The 13,683-nt window shown below is 35.6% G+C and overlaps 4 protein-coding genes across 4 annotated transcripts; all 4 read right to left on the minus strand.

Annotated features, from left to right (window-relative positions):
- Nucleotides 1-1,548: 1,548 nt before the first annotated feature.
- On the minus strand, nucleotides 1,549-3,704 carry LOC106653665 (zinc finger protein draculin-like). The gene is made up of 3 exons (XM_014373196.2): nucleotides 3,408-3,704; nucleotides 3,218-3,332; nucleotides 1,549-3,140 (listed from the first exon to the last, which is right to left on the minus strand). Exons 1-3 carry the CDS (start codon nucleotides 3,440-3,442, stop codon nucleotides 1,782-1,784), a joined length of 1,509 nt encoding a protein of 502 aa, XP_014228682.2. The 5' UTR covers nucleotides 3,443-3,704; the 3' UTR covers nucleotides 1,549-1,781.
- A 736-nt stretch (nucleotides 3,705-4,440) lies between these two features.
- LOC106653737 (zinc finger protein 711-like) lies at nucleotides 4,441-5,785 on the minus strand. The gene is made up of 3 exons (XM_014373276.2): nucleotides 5,699-5,785; nucleotides 5,523-5,622; nucleotides 4,441-5,455 (listed from the first exon to the last, which is right to left on the minus strand). Exons 1-3 carry the CDS (start codon nucleotides 5,731-5,733, stop codon nucleotides 4,967-4,969), a joined length of 624 nt encoding a protein of 207 aa, XP_014228762.1. The 5' UTR covers nucleotides 5,734-5,785; the 3' UTR covers nucleotides 4,441-4,966.
- A 1,928-nt stretch (nucleotides 5,786-7,713) lies between these two features.
- On the minus strand, nucleotides 7,714-9,749 carry LOC111694091 (zinc finger and BTB domain-containing protein 41-like). The gene is made up of 3 exons (XM_023460889.1): nucleotides 9,445-9,749; nucleotides 9,255-9,369; nucleotides 7,714-9,177 (listed from the first exon to the last, which is right to left on the minus strand). Exons 1-3 carry the CDS (start codon nucleotides 9,477-9,479, stop codon nucleotides 7,903-7,905), a joined length of 1,425 nt encoding a protein of 474 aa, XP_023316657.1. The 5' UTR covers nucleotides 9,480-9,749; the 3' UTR covers nucleotides 7,714-7,902.
- A 2,057-nt stretch (nucleotides 9,750-11,806) lies between these two features.
- Nucleotides 11,807-13,680, minus strand: LOC111694094 (zinc finger protein OZF-like). The gene is made up of 4 exons (XM_023460899.1): nucleotides 13,340-13,680; nucleotides 13,164-13,263; nucleotides 12,074-13,095; nucleotides 11,807-11,989 (listed from the first exon to the last, which is right to left on the minus strand). The coding sequence occupies exons 1-4, from the start codon at nucleotides 13,372-13,374 to the stop codon at nucleotides 11,818-11,820; spliced, it is 1,329 nt and encodes a 442-aa protein (XP_023316667.1). The 5' UTR covers nucleotides 13,375-13,680; the 3' UTR covers nucleotides 11,807-11,817.
- Nucleotides 13,681-13,683: the final 3 nt, after the last annotated feature.

The following is a 13,683-nucleotide window of genomic DNA, read 5'->3' on the forward strand; positions in this document are numbered from 1 at the left end:
TAAAAGCTGACATAGAGCACGGATTCGAAGGCAACGCCGTGAAATTCAATAAAATCGGTATCGACTTCACATCGCCAAATAAAACAGTCCAACTTAAATTGCGCGAATCGTTGCGAGACTATGGCCTCACCCTGATCCATTTGGGTCGCTCGTTGTACAGATGCGACGACCGGGTGTACACGATTCCAAGCGTCAGCGAGACCATCAAATACTCGATGGCCGAACATCGCGAGAGTCACGCGCCAGCTACCACCAACATGATTTACGATAAAATAGCCGTCAATAAGCCCGTACTCAGTCCCTACGCCACGTGGCAGATACAGCTGAATCATCCCAGGAATCGGTTTCGCGAGCTGTCGAGATACTCGAGCGAAATGATCGATTTGCTGCTCGTGGGTATGGGCCAGTACGTCGACGCGAAACTGCCGGAATGGTGCAACGAGCAGCTCGACCAATACTACGCACGGGCTGACAATTATTAAATGGACGGCATCGAAGTCGACGAAAAACTCTTGAGCTTGATTCAGAAACTGTGCAAGGATTGATCGATGGTTTAGTCTGGGACTGATACTGAATCCGGATCTTAATGAAATATTTCTAAAATGTTGCAAACGATAGTATATATTTCATGGTGCAGTTATGATTTCGTTATAAAACTATATTTGCACCGGTTCAAAATACTATTTTTTCTCACGACAGCCTAAACGTAGCGGCAAAGTGAGAAAAGAGAGAGAAAAATGAATTTTTTGATTTACCGTTTTTACGTAAACATTACTTGTTTAAAAAATTTTGAAGAATATATTATTTTGTAAAGAATCGAGGAGTCGAAGAATAATTGAAGAGAAAACGTTTCTATGTTTTTATCAATCGTGGCCAATTCTCAAAAATATCGTGAAAATACCTATGTTAGAGCAAATTTAACTATACGATTTTTCATACTGATATAATACAAATACAATGGATAAATTATTACATAAATTAAGAAAATGAAAAATGTTCTTTTGTTATTTTTGTTGATCAATGTATAAACCCTTTCTTATTGCAGAAAATATAATTAAAAAATAATAACATCAATAAATTCTCTTTATTTATTATTCTATAATCCAGTCTTCAAGAGGTAAGAGAACTTCACAATGGTGAAATGTCGATGCTCGTCAGTAATGAGGTTTCTACCATCTCTTTTAATTGATTCAAATCTACATTATGAAAATTTTCGCTTATATACGGTTCATCTTTCACTCTTATGTTAGTTCGCCTTAGTGCGTGGGGACGCCCTTTGCAATCGGCATAAACATCGTTGCAGTTTACATCACTATTAAGTGTACTTTTGTTGACGCAGTTTTTACAAAAGGCATCCTTCCATAAATGATGTTGTCTAATTTTTTAGTTCTATATTTTTTAGTAAAATTGAGAAAATTTGTTCAACTCGACTGAAAGGATAACTTTATAAAAAAATTTCTTGAACATTGTTTTGAAATGAATTTGAATTATCAGTATAAAATACTGAAATGGGTGTGATATGAAATGAAAAAAAGGACACTTTTTTTTATCAAAAAAAAATTTATATAGAACCGGTTTGATATATGATATACAGTAAATTCGTCAGTGTCATATTGTGAACCATCGGTACAGATTATCAGAATAATAAAGAATTTAATAAGAATTAAGATTCAAAGTAAAATTATAAAGCTAAGGGATAAATCGATTTATTGTTTAAGAAACATGTTCTGGCTCTTTTTATATTAAAATGTATTGTTTTTATAGTATTTTCGATAAATTTATTAAGTCACATTGCGTGAGCGATGCGCCGCATCGATGTGAGCTCTGAGATTTCTTTTCTGTCCAAATGTCTTGCCGCATGTCTCGCATGAATGGGTTATAACATTATGCGAAGATTTCACATGCTTATTGAGATAATTCTGATATTTAAATTTTTTTTCGCAGAAATCACATGCGTGGGTGATTCCATTGTGCTCAGCATCGATATGGGCTTTCAGACTACTTTTCGCAATAAATTTCTTTGTGCACATATCACATGGATGGGTAATTCCATTGTGCTCCGCATCCATATGCCTTTTGAGATAATATTTTAGTGTGAATCTATTTCCGCACACTTCACATGCGAAGTCAACTCCATTGTGCACAGCATCGATATGGTTTTGGAGATAATACTTTGTTGTGAATGTCTTTTCGCAAATATCGCATGCATGTCTGACACTATTATGCACCGATTCTATGTGGGTTTTGAGATGATGTCTTCGTGTGAATGTGTTTCCGCAAATATCGCATGCATGTCCAACACCATTATGCATCGAATCGATGTGTTTTTTTACATAACCCTTATCTGTGAATGTCTTTTGGCATTTATTACAAGGATGCGTAATTTTATGATGTTTCGATTCGATATGGATTTTGAGATAACCCTTGTGTGGAAATGTCTTTTGGCAAATACCACACGCATGTCTGACACCATTATGCACGGAATCGATGTGTATTTTGAGATTACTCTTGTCTGAGAATGTCTTTTGGCAAATATCACATCCATGTCCGACTCTCGTGTGCACCGAATCGATGTGCCTTTTCAGACCACTCTTGTCTGAGAATTTCTTTGGGCATCTATCGCATGCATGTCCGACACCATTATGCACCGACCCTATGTGCTTTTTGAGATAACCCTTGTCTGAGAATGTCTTTGGGCATTTATCGCATGCATGCCGGACTTTATTATGCACCGAATCGATATGTTTTTTCAGATTACTCTTGTCTGAGAATGTCTTTTGGCATATATCGCATGCATAATTGATACCACTTTGCACTATACCCACGTGTGCTTTAAGACTCTTCTTACAGATCGACTTTTTTGAAACACTTCTTGTTTCAGTTTGTTCGCTGAGTTCACGTCTGGAATTCAAATCAGTTTCTTCGTCGCTTAAAATTTCTTTCTTCACTGTCCCGACAGTTTCTAGTTTTATTTTGCTTCCAGTTTCATACTCGTCACTATTCGGCCATTGATTTGAAGAATAATCTTCAATTTTCATAACCGCCAATAAGTTGGGCTTCATGTCGGTACATTCCATTTCGATTTGGATGTCGTCATATTCATTTTCATGATTTTTGTCAATTTCTTGAAGCATTTGGCCCTGAAAAAATTTAAATCATGAGAAAAGTTTCATGAAAAGTTTTATCGTGATTGTTGCATATAATTATCAACACATACTGAATTTTCTTGCCAAAACCTTTCGTATTTGACATTTCGAGTAACGGGTGTAGTGTCAATTATTTTGTAATCATTATCATCGTTGAAAGGTTCATCAAGAGGCTCATCTTTCACTCTGAAATAGATTTAGTTAGATTAATTATTTTAGTATAAGAGTTTCGTAACATAATTTTTATAAAATAAAAATTACCTAACGGTAGGATTTAATACATTGCTCCATTCCATCTTACTCGTTAGAAATCTGACTTGCGACTTACTCTGTCAATACTTACGTTACGAGTCGAAATAGAACTGAAACTGAAATAAATAGTATTTACTACTTTTGATATGGAAATTAAAAGTAATGTAAACCAAGCAACATTAGTTTCATAACATTGGACAAATTACGTTAGCGATGTAATTCATGAATAAACATCATTTCCCTATAAATAATATTTTATTTTCGAAGAAATTAAAAAAATATGAAAACGAATTCATTGGAATAATTTCACGTAAAAAAGGAAGGAAGGATAATTCGTTACTGTAAGAGATGGATTCGATGAGTTGATCATGGAATTACGGTTCTTTATACTCCGAGTCACATCCTTTAAGAAAGCCGAATACTACCTCCCAAGCTGACAAATTTAGCTCGGCAACAATACGTTTCAAGTTCGGAGCAGCCGAGAGATCGAATCTCACAAGATCTGCCACAGGACGTTACTTTGTCGCTTATATCCTCTAGATATTTCCAGAGAGCCTGAATTAGACTCTCTTCCTCCGAGTCGCAAAGAGAGGCTGCAATAATGGTAATTCGTGTACGACAGATGGTGATAATAACGAAACTTGGGAGTTTCTTTCTGAAAAACCACGGGGACGACCTAACTTGACGTTGAAAAAGCTCGAAGAAGATTATAAGCCTTTGTTTAGGCCACCGGCTTTGCACCGAGACATCGTACCATAGCGAGAGAGTCGAGTCTGATCGCGACGATGTTTAATAAATTTGAGCAAAATATAATTCTCACAATAGTGGAGAGATAGCAAGTAACATCGAGTACGAAAGAACATCCATAAAATTTGTAGTGGCCGCAACTTCCCATAAATAATGAAACGAGCGATATTATAAGAAAAGCGCAGTCCTCTCGATTTCGGCAACTTTCCCTGCATTGGAAGTGTTACGTGGACGTTATTTAAATCTTTCCGTATGTAACAGTGAAGTAACATAAATTCTTCATAGAATTAATAAAAATTATTAATTCAGTCGTCTGAAGAGATACACTTGATCTTACATTTTGCTTTGTAACTCAATTCAACATAAATTTTAAACAATTATTAGGTCATATTGAGCGAGCGATGCGCCGCTTTGATGTGAGCTCTGAGATTTCTTTTCTGTCCAAATGTCTTGCCGCATGTCTCGCATGAATGAGTGGTACCATTATGAAATAATCTGTTATGTCTAGTGAGACTCGTTTGATGTTTAAATTTTTTTTCACAGAAATCACATGGATGGGTGATTCACATCGATATGGGCTTTCAGACTACTTTTCGCAGTAAATTTCTTTGTGCACATATCACATGCGTAGGTGATTCCATTGTGCATCGAGTCCATATGCTTTTTGAGATTACGCTTCTCTGATAATGTCTTTTGGCATATATCGCATGGATGCGTGATTTTACGATGTAACGAATCAATGTGTCTTTGGAGATTTCTCTTGTATCTGAATGATTTTCCACATTCATCACATCGATACCTTATTTTACGATGTACCGAATCTATGTGGATTTGAGATTCGTTTTCTGTGTGAATGTCTTGTGGCATATATCGCATTCATGCCTTATTTTACGATGCACCGAATCCATGTGTCTTTGGAAATAACTCTTATATTTGAATGATTTTCCGCAAATATCACAATCATGTGTGATTTTATTATGCGTAGTATCATTGTGAGTTTTGAGCCTATTTTCATTGCTCAGCTCTTTTGAGGTAGTTCCTGTTTTATTTTGCTCGCTGAGTCCACGTCCGAAATTCAAATCAGTTTCTTCTTCGCTAAAAATTTTCTTCTTCACTGTCCCGACAGTTTCGAGTTTTATTTTGCTTCCGCTTTTATAATCATCGCTATCCTGCCATTGATTTGGAGAATGATCTTCAATTTTCGCAACTAATAATAAATTAGGCTTCATGTCTATACATTCCATTTCGATTTCCAGGTCATCAAGCTCATTTTCGTGATTTTCGTCATATTCTTGAAAAAGCTCTTGGGACTGAAAAATTAAAATTATTATAGGAAAGGTTCATTAATGATAGTCAAACGTAATTATTAACGCTTACTGAATTTTCTTGCCGAAACATCTCGCAGTTAGTATTTTGAGTGACGGGTATCGTGTCAATTATTTTGTAATCATTATCATCAAGTGGCTCATTTTTCACTCTGAAATACATTTGATAAAATTACATGATTATGTTTCAACATTTTTATAAATTCAAACTCATAAAATAAACATTACCTAACAGCAGTATTGAATACGTTGCTCGATTCCATCTTACTCGTTAGAAATGTTATTTGCGACTTACTCTGTCAATACTAACGTTACGAGTCGAAATAGCTCAAACTCAGTTCAATAATATTGATAAATCATGATGTAGAAACTGGTATGAAAGTAAGGGAAGCAACATTACGCTATCAATCTTGCTCGTGAATAACAATCATTTTTCAAAAAGTGATATTTTATCTCAAAGAAATAAAAGATTCATCAAAAAATCAAAAGTTCATTAAACTATATTCCATTGCAAAATCGTATCATAATTTATTTATGTTGAAGATTCATTATTCAATGAGCAAAAATTAAAAGATTGAGATACGGACGAAAAAAAATCCACACATTTTTGATAATAATGACAATTTTTTTTATTATTATCCATTACATTTTTGCATTGATATTTTTTTGATCGTATTTTCTTTTAGTAATCCAAAATGTATACGTATCGTATACGGCGTTTAATAGTTTAACTTTTTTTTCTTCCCCTCGATCGTCGTTCGGATTTTTTTATTATTTTTCTTTTGGTGTTCCCTCTTAATAAAACAGTCAACTTACAATTATATCATATAATACGGAGTCAATTCTATTTTATTCGACAACAGCGAGCTGGTAATGTTTTCTACTTGTTTTTTACAACGTCTCGGGCACCAGGAATTAAAATCATTTTATGATTTTCGGTGACTTGAAAGGTATATTAATCATAATGGAATCAAGAGAATTTCGAGACTTTTTTTTCTTTCAGCACTGTTATTGTCACCGATGGATTGAATCCTCGAGAATAAAGAGCCGAATTTGACAGATCGATTTCGAGTGAGCTTCAGAAGAATAATTTTTATTATAAAAAAATGAAGCTGAAATGTTTTTTTATTCAAGTAGAAATGTTTATAGGTTTTGATCGCTTCCATCCGGATGACACGATGCCCGCCTATCCAGAGAAAAGTCCTGTACAACGAGTAGAGATCACTTTGCTTTTTTTTTTTAATTCACTTATGCATTTTGTCGAAATCAATATGAATATTTACATATCACAATACGTTTAATTACAATAAAATTTAAAGATACAAAATTTCGAAGGATTCCAAAAGAAACGATTGACTATATAATTACGCGAAAGTCTTTCGTGTTTTTGGCATTCAATTAACATCTAGAATTGATATTAAAAAATTTACACAAAGGTGAGGTCGTTTCAATTTGCCGAATAAATTTTCATTTTCTCTCCTTCACTCCTAATCTTAGTCAATATTATTAAATTGAATATCCTCGTTTTAATTATCATAGAAAAAAAGCTCGTGTTTGATTCATCTGCCGTGTCTACGTATTTCATTGCGATTTCAATTGCGTTTTCTCTTCGTATTAAAATTAAAATTATACAAAAATCAGCGAATACAATAGATTGATTGTTCACTAGCGTTAAATATAGTATATAATTCTCTACCATTTTCACGATACTTATGCGTTCCTTTCTTCATCTATTACTTTATAATCCTCGCACTCCGTCATAATATATACATCTTTTCTTTTTTGTTTGTAGTTTTAGTTGACGCAAAAGTTCTTGAGAAGCTTTTATTATTCGTGCAGCGATTGGAGGGATTTGTTACAGTATAACCGTTTGCATTTGCGGTTACTAAATATTTCATTTTTTTCTCAGTTAAATTTTTAAACTACTTTTAAACATTTACTTCCGATAATAAAATAATCAGCGAATTTTATGGACTAATTTTTGGTGTTTGTACAAATTGCTTGAAGCTCCAAATTTCTTTTCACACTCATTACATGCAAAATTTTTACAACCTTTGTGTACTATCCTTTGGTGAACGAGCAAATTAGACTTCTTTCCAAATTTTTTCTCGCATATATCACACGGGTAATCCTTGCGACCTTCGTGAATTACATTTTGGTGAAGAAGCAAAGTCGATTTTTGACCGAATTTTTTCTCGCAATTGTCACATGGGTAATCTCTGCGACCTTCGTGGACTGTCTTTTGTAAAGTCGTCAGTGTCATATTGTGAACCATAGGTACTGATTATCAGAATAATAGAGAATTTAATAAGAATAAAGATTCAAAGTAAAATTATAAAGCTAAGGGATAAATCGATTTATTGTTTAAGAAACATGATCTGGCTCTTTTCATATTAAAATGTATTGTTTTTATAGTATTTTTGATACATTTATTAGGTCATATTGAGCGAGCGATGCGCCATAACGATGTGAGCTCTGAGATTTCTTTTCTGTCCAAATGTCTTGCCGCATGTCTCGCATGAATGTATGATAGCACTATGCGACGATTTGACGTGCTTATGGAGTTGAGTTTGGTATTTAAATTTTTTTTCACAGAAATCACATAGATGGGTGATTCCATTGTGCTCAGCATCGATATGGGCTTTCAGACTACTTTTCGCAGTAAATTTCTTTGTGCACATATCACATGGATGGGTAATTCCATTGTGCTCCGCATCCATATGCCTTTTGAGATTACTTTTTAGTATGAATCTAAATCCGCAAACTTCACATCCGAAGCCAATTCCATTGTGCACAGCATCAATATGGTTTTGGAGATAATACTTTGATGTGAATTTCTTTTTGCAAATATCGCATGTATGTCTGACATTATTATGCTCCGAATCGATGTGCTTTTTGAGAGAACCCTTTTGTGAAAATATCTTTTGACATTTATCACATGGATGCGTGATTTTATGATGTATCGATTCGATGTGAGTATTGAGATTAATTTTTTGTGTGAATGTCTTTCCACAAATGTCACATGTATGTCCGATTCGCTTGTGCAACGAATCGATGTGTTTTTTTAAATAACCCTTATCTGAGAATGTCTTTTGGCATTTATTACATGCATGTCGGACTTGATTGTGCACGAAATCAATGTGTTTTTTTAGATAACCCTTGTGTGGGAATGTCTTTTGGCAAATACCGCACGCATGTCTGAAACCATTATGCACCGCATCGATGTGGATTTTGAGACTACTTTTGTCTGAGAATGTCTTTGGGCATTTATTGCATGCATGTCGGACTTGATTATGCAACGAAGCGATGTGCCTTTTGAGATCACTTTTTTTTGAGAATGTCTTTTGGCATGTATCGCATGTATGATTGATACCACTTTGCACTATACCCACGTGTGCTTTGAGACTCCTCTTATAGTTCGACTCTTTTGAAACACTTCTTGTTTCAGATTGTTCGCTGAGTTCACGTCTGGAATTCAAATCAGTTTCTTCGTCGCTTAAAATTTCTTTCTTCACTGTCCCGACAGTTTCTAGTTTTATTTTGCTTCCAGTTTCATACTCGTCACTATTCGGCCATTGATTTGAAGAATAATCTTCAATTTTCATAACCGCCAATAAGTTGGGCTTCATGTCGGTACATTCCATTTCGATTTGGATGTCGTCATATTCATTTTCATGATTTTTGTCAATTTCTTGAAGCATTTGGCCCTGAAAAAATTTAAATCATGAGAAAAGTTTCATGAAAAGTTTTATCGTGATTGTTGCATATAATTATCAACACATACTGAATTTTCTTGCCAAAACCTTTCGTATTTGACATTTCGAGTAACGGGTGTAGTGTCAATTATTTTGTAATCATTATCATCGTTGAAAGGTTCATCAAGAGGCTCATCTTTCACTCTGAAATAGATTTAGTTAGATTAATTATTTTAGTATAAGAGTTTCGTAACATAATTTTTATAAAATAAAAATTACCTAACGGTAGGATTTAATACATTGCTCCATTCCATCTTACTCGTTAGAAATCTGACTTGCGACTTACTCTGTCAATACTTACGTTACGAGTCGAAATAGAACTGAAACTGAAATAAATAGTATTTACTACTTTTGATATGGAAATTAAAAGTAATGTAAACCAAGCAACATTAGTTTCATAACATTGGACAAATTACGTTAGCGATGTAATTCATGAATAAACATCATTTCCCTATAAATAATATTTTATTTTCGAAGAAATTAAAAAAATATGAAAACGAATTCATTGGAATAATTTCACGTAAAAAAGGAAGGAAGGATAATTCGTTACTGTAAGAGATGGATTCGATGAGTTGATCATGGAATTACGGTTCTTTATACTCCGAGTCACATCCTTTAAGAAAGCCGAATACTACCTCCCAAGCTGACAAATTTAGCTCGGCAGCAATGCTTTTGTTATATACCAATAACCCAGCGTTGGGTATAGTAAAATTTAAATATAATAATTAAAATAAGACCGTCAAATTAACACGTATGACGCCTGATCTCGCGGGTAAAGAGGCATGTATGTAAGATGAACACAGAGACAGGCAAGCGCTGTCGCATGAATGTATGTGTGAATGTAAGCGGCCAACACACATCGGCGCATTAGATCGAACCCGCGCGCATATGTGTATCAGCCGAACACAGAGCAAGACAAAGGTTGAAGGTATGTACGGACGTGCGCGAGCAACATTACCGACGCACTAGATCAAGCCCCGCACGCGTATATATTCCGTGTATGTGTACTCGCATGTGTGTGCAAACCGAACACAAAGAAGGCATAACACACACATGCGAGACGAGACTCGTGGAATGATTCGAATTGGTACAAAGGGGCGAAGCAAGTTCGCACGCGCACTCGCAAGTCCCATATCTCCCCCAAGTTTGGCCTTTGACCTTAGATAACCATTGGGAACATCCTGGTCTAGCGGAAACTGAGTCAATAAGTGACGAAATAGCTGGTAGATTTGCGACTTGTGGAAAAAACCCAAGACGGACCCCCGCCGAAAGGTCCATGATTTAATTAGTATATAACGTGCATAAAAATTAGGCCTCGGGGCAGATCATTTTATACAGTCGAGCAGGGCGAAGCTCTGGGCAGATCATTATAGAGAGTTGAGTAAGGCGAAGCTCTGTGCGCGCGAATAATCGAATCATTGTAATAGCGACTTCGCAATATTTAACGGACTTGTCATACAACGCGAATTGCACATATTGTACTTAGTGAGAACCAAGCGCGAGTCAATAACAGCGACTAACTTGTACTTGTACTTATACGCCGCGATCATCGAAATCATTAATTGTATTCGCGAACGGTAAAGCTCGAGTGAGTGCTTCCACCAGCCGAGCAGCGCAACGTCCCAACAGCAGCCACGACCGTCACTGCAACAGCCGCGACCGACGGCCAAACAGCATCAGCGCAGCGCACCAGCAACAGCGACAACCGTAGCGTCCCGACGGCGTTTGCAGCCCTACAGATCGACGAGCATCGGCCACACTTATTTTGTAAGCTTGTTTAATAGTAATTAGTTTTCTTGTAATAAAGTCTTGTGTGTAAATCTCACTTGAGCGTTATACACTTTATTTCATGATCCCTCTCCACTCAGACACAACAGAAAATAATATTTAATATTTAAATAATAAAGTTATTACCCAGTGGTAACGGGTATATAACCCTTTCGACGTTCGGAGCAGCCGAAAGGTCGAGTCTCACAAGATTTGCCAAAGGACGTTACTTTGACGCTCATACCTCTGGCTATTTCCAGAGAACCTGAATTAGACTCTCTTCCTCCGAGTCGCAAGGAGAGGCTGCAATGATATTAATTCGTGTACGACCGATGGTGATAATAACGGAACTTAAGAGTTCCTTTCCGAAGAACCATGGGGACAATCCAACGCGGCGGTAAAAGAACTCGAAGGAGAATATATATGCCTTTAGTTAGGTCACCGGCTTTGCACCGAGAGATCGTATCATAGCGAGAGAGTCGAGTCTGATCGCGACGATGTTTAATAAATTTGAGCAAAATATAATTCTCACATTAGTGAAGAGATAGCAAGTAACATCGAGTACGAAAGAACATGCGTAAAACTTATAGTGGCCGCAACTTCTCAAAAATAAAGAAACGAACGATATTATAAGAAAAGCGCAGAACCCTCGATTTCGGCAACTTTCCCTGCATTGGAAGTGTTACGTGGATGTTATTTATATCTTTCCATATGTAACAGTGAAGTAACATAATGCATAGAAATTCATCACATAATTAATGAAAATTAACACTTGATCTTACATTTTTATTTCTAACTTAATTCAACATAAATTTTAAACATTTATTAGGTCATATTGAGCGAGCGATGCGCCATATCGATGTGGGCTCTGAGATTTCTTTTCTGTCTAAATGTCTTGCCGCATGTCTTGCATGAATAAGTGGTACCATTATGAGACAATCTGTTATGTCTAGCGAGACTATTTCGATATTTAAATTTTCTTTTACAAATATCACATGTATGGGTGATTACATTGTGCTCCGCATCCATATGAGTTTTGAGATTACTTTTGTCTAAGTATGTCTTTTGGCATTTATCACATGCGTGGGTGATTCCATTGTGTAGCGCGTCCATATGCGTTTTGAGACTACTCTTGTCTGAGAATGTCTTTTGGCATATATGGCATGGATGCGTGATTTTACGGTGTAACGAATCGATGTGTCTTTGGAGATGACCCTTATATCTGAATGATTTTCCGCATTCATCACATCGATACCTTATTTTACGATGCACCGAATCAATGTGATTTCTAAGATTACTCCTGTCTGAGAATGTCTTTTGGCATATATCGCATGGATGAGTAATTTTATGATGTATCGATTCGATGTGAGTTGTGAGGTGGTTTTTTTGAGTGAATGTCTTTCCACACATGTCACATGCATGTCTAACACCATTATGCACCGAATCGATGTGCTTTTTGAGATTACACTTGTCTGAGAATGTCTTTTGGCATATATCGCATGGATGCGTGATTTTACGATGTAACGAATCGATGTGTCTTTGGAGATCACTCTTAGATCTGAATGATTTTCCACATTCATCACATCGATACCTTATATTACGATGTACCGAATCGATGTGCTTTTTGAGATTACACTTGTCTGAGAATGTCTTTTGGCATATATCGCATGGATGTGTGATTTTACGATGTAACGAATCGATGTGTCTTTGGAGATAACTCTTATATTTGAATGATTTTCCGCAAATATCACAATCATGTGTGATTTTATTATGCGTAGTATCATTGTCAGTTTTGAGCCTATTTTCATTGCTAAGCTCTTTTGAGGCAGTTCCTTGTTTATTTTGCTCGCTGAGTCCACGCCCGAAATTCAAATCAGTTTCTTCTTTACAAAAAACTTCTTTCTTCACTGCCCCGACAGTTTCGAGTTTTATTTTGCTTCCGTTTTTATAAACATCGCTATCCTGCCATTGATTTGGAGAATGATCTTCAATTTTCGCAACTAATAATAAATTAGGCTTCATGTCTATACATTCCATTTCGATTTCCAGGTCGTCAAGTTCATTTTTCTGATTTTCGTCATATTCTTGAAAAAGCTCTGGGGTCTGAAAAAATTAAAATTATTATAAGAAAGTTTCATTAATGATAGTCAAACGTAATTATTAACGCTTACTGAATTTTCTTGCCGAAACATCTCGCATTTAATATTTTGAGTGACGGGTATCGTGTCAATTATTTTGTAATCATTATCATCCAGTGGCTCATTTTTCACTCTGAAATACATTTGATAAAATTACATGATCATGTTTCAACATTTTTATAAATTTAAACTCATAAAATAAACATTACCTAATAGCAGTATTGAATACGTTGCTCGATTCCATCTTACTCGTTAGAAATGTTATTTGCGACTTACTCTGTCAATACTAACGTTACGAGTCGAAATAGCTCAAACTCAGTTCAATAATACTTATAAATCATGATGTAGAAATTGGTATGAAAGTAAGGGGAACAAGATTACGCTATCGATCTTCCTCGTGAATAACAATCATTTTTCAAAAAGTTATATTTTATCTCAAAGAAATAAAAGATCTATCAAAAAATCAAAAGTTCATTAAAACTATATTCCATTGCAAAAAAGAAGGTTAAGTCATGCTTTTTACATCATTGCTGATTCCTGGCGTTCTGATTAT

Source organism: Trichogramma pretiosum, unplaced genomic scaffold, assembly GCF_000599845.2.
Source record: "Trichogramma pretiosum strain Unisexual culture from Peru unplaced genomic scaffold, Tpre_2.0 scaffold133, whole genome shotgun sequence".
Classification (NCBI taxonomy): Eukaryota; Metazoa; Arthropoda; class Insecta; order Hymenoptera; family Trichogrammatidae; genus Trichogramma; species Trichogramma pretiosum.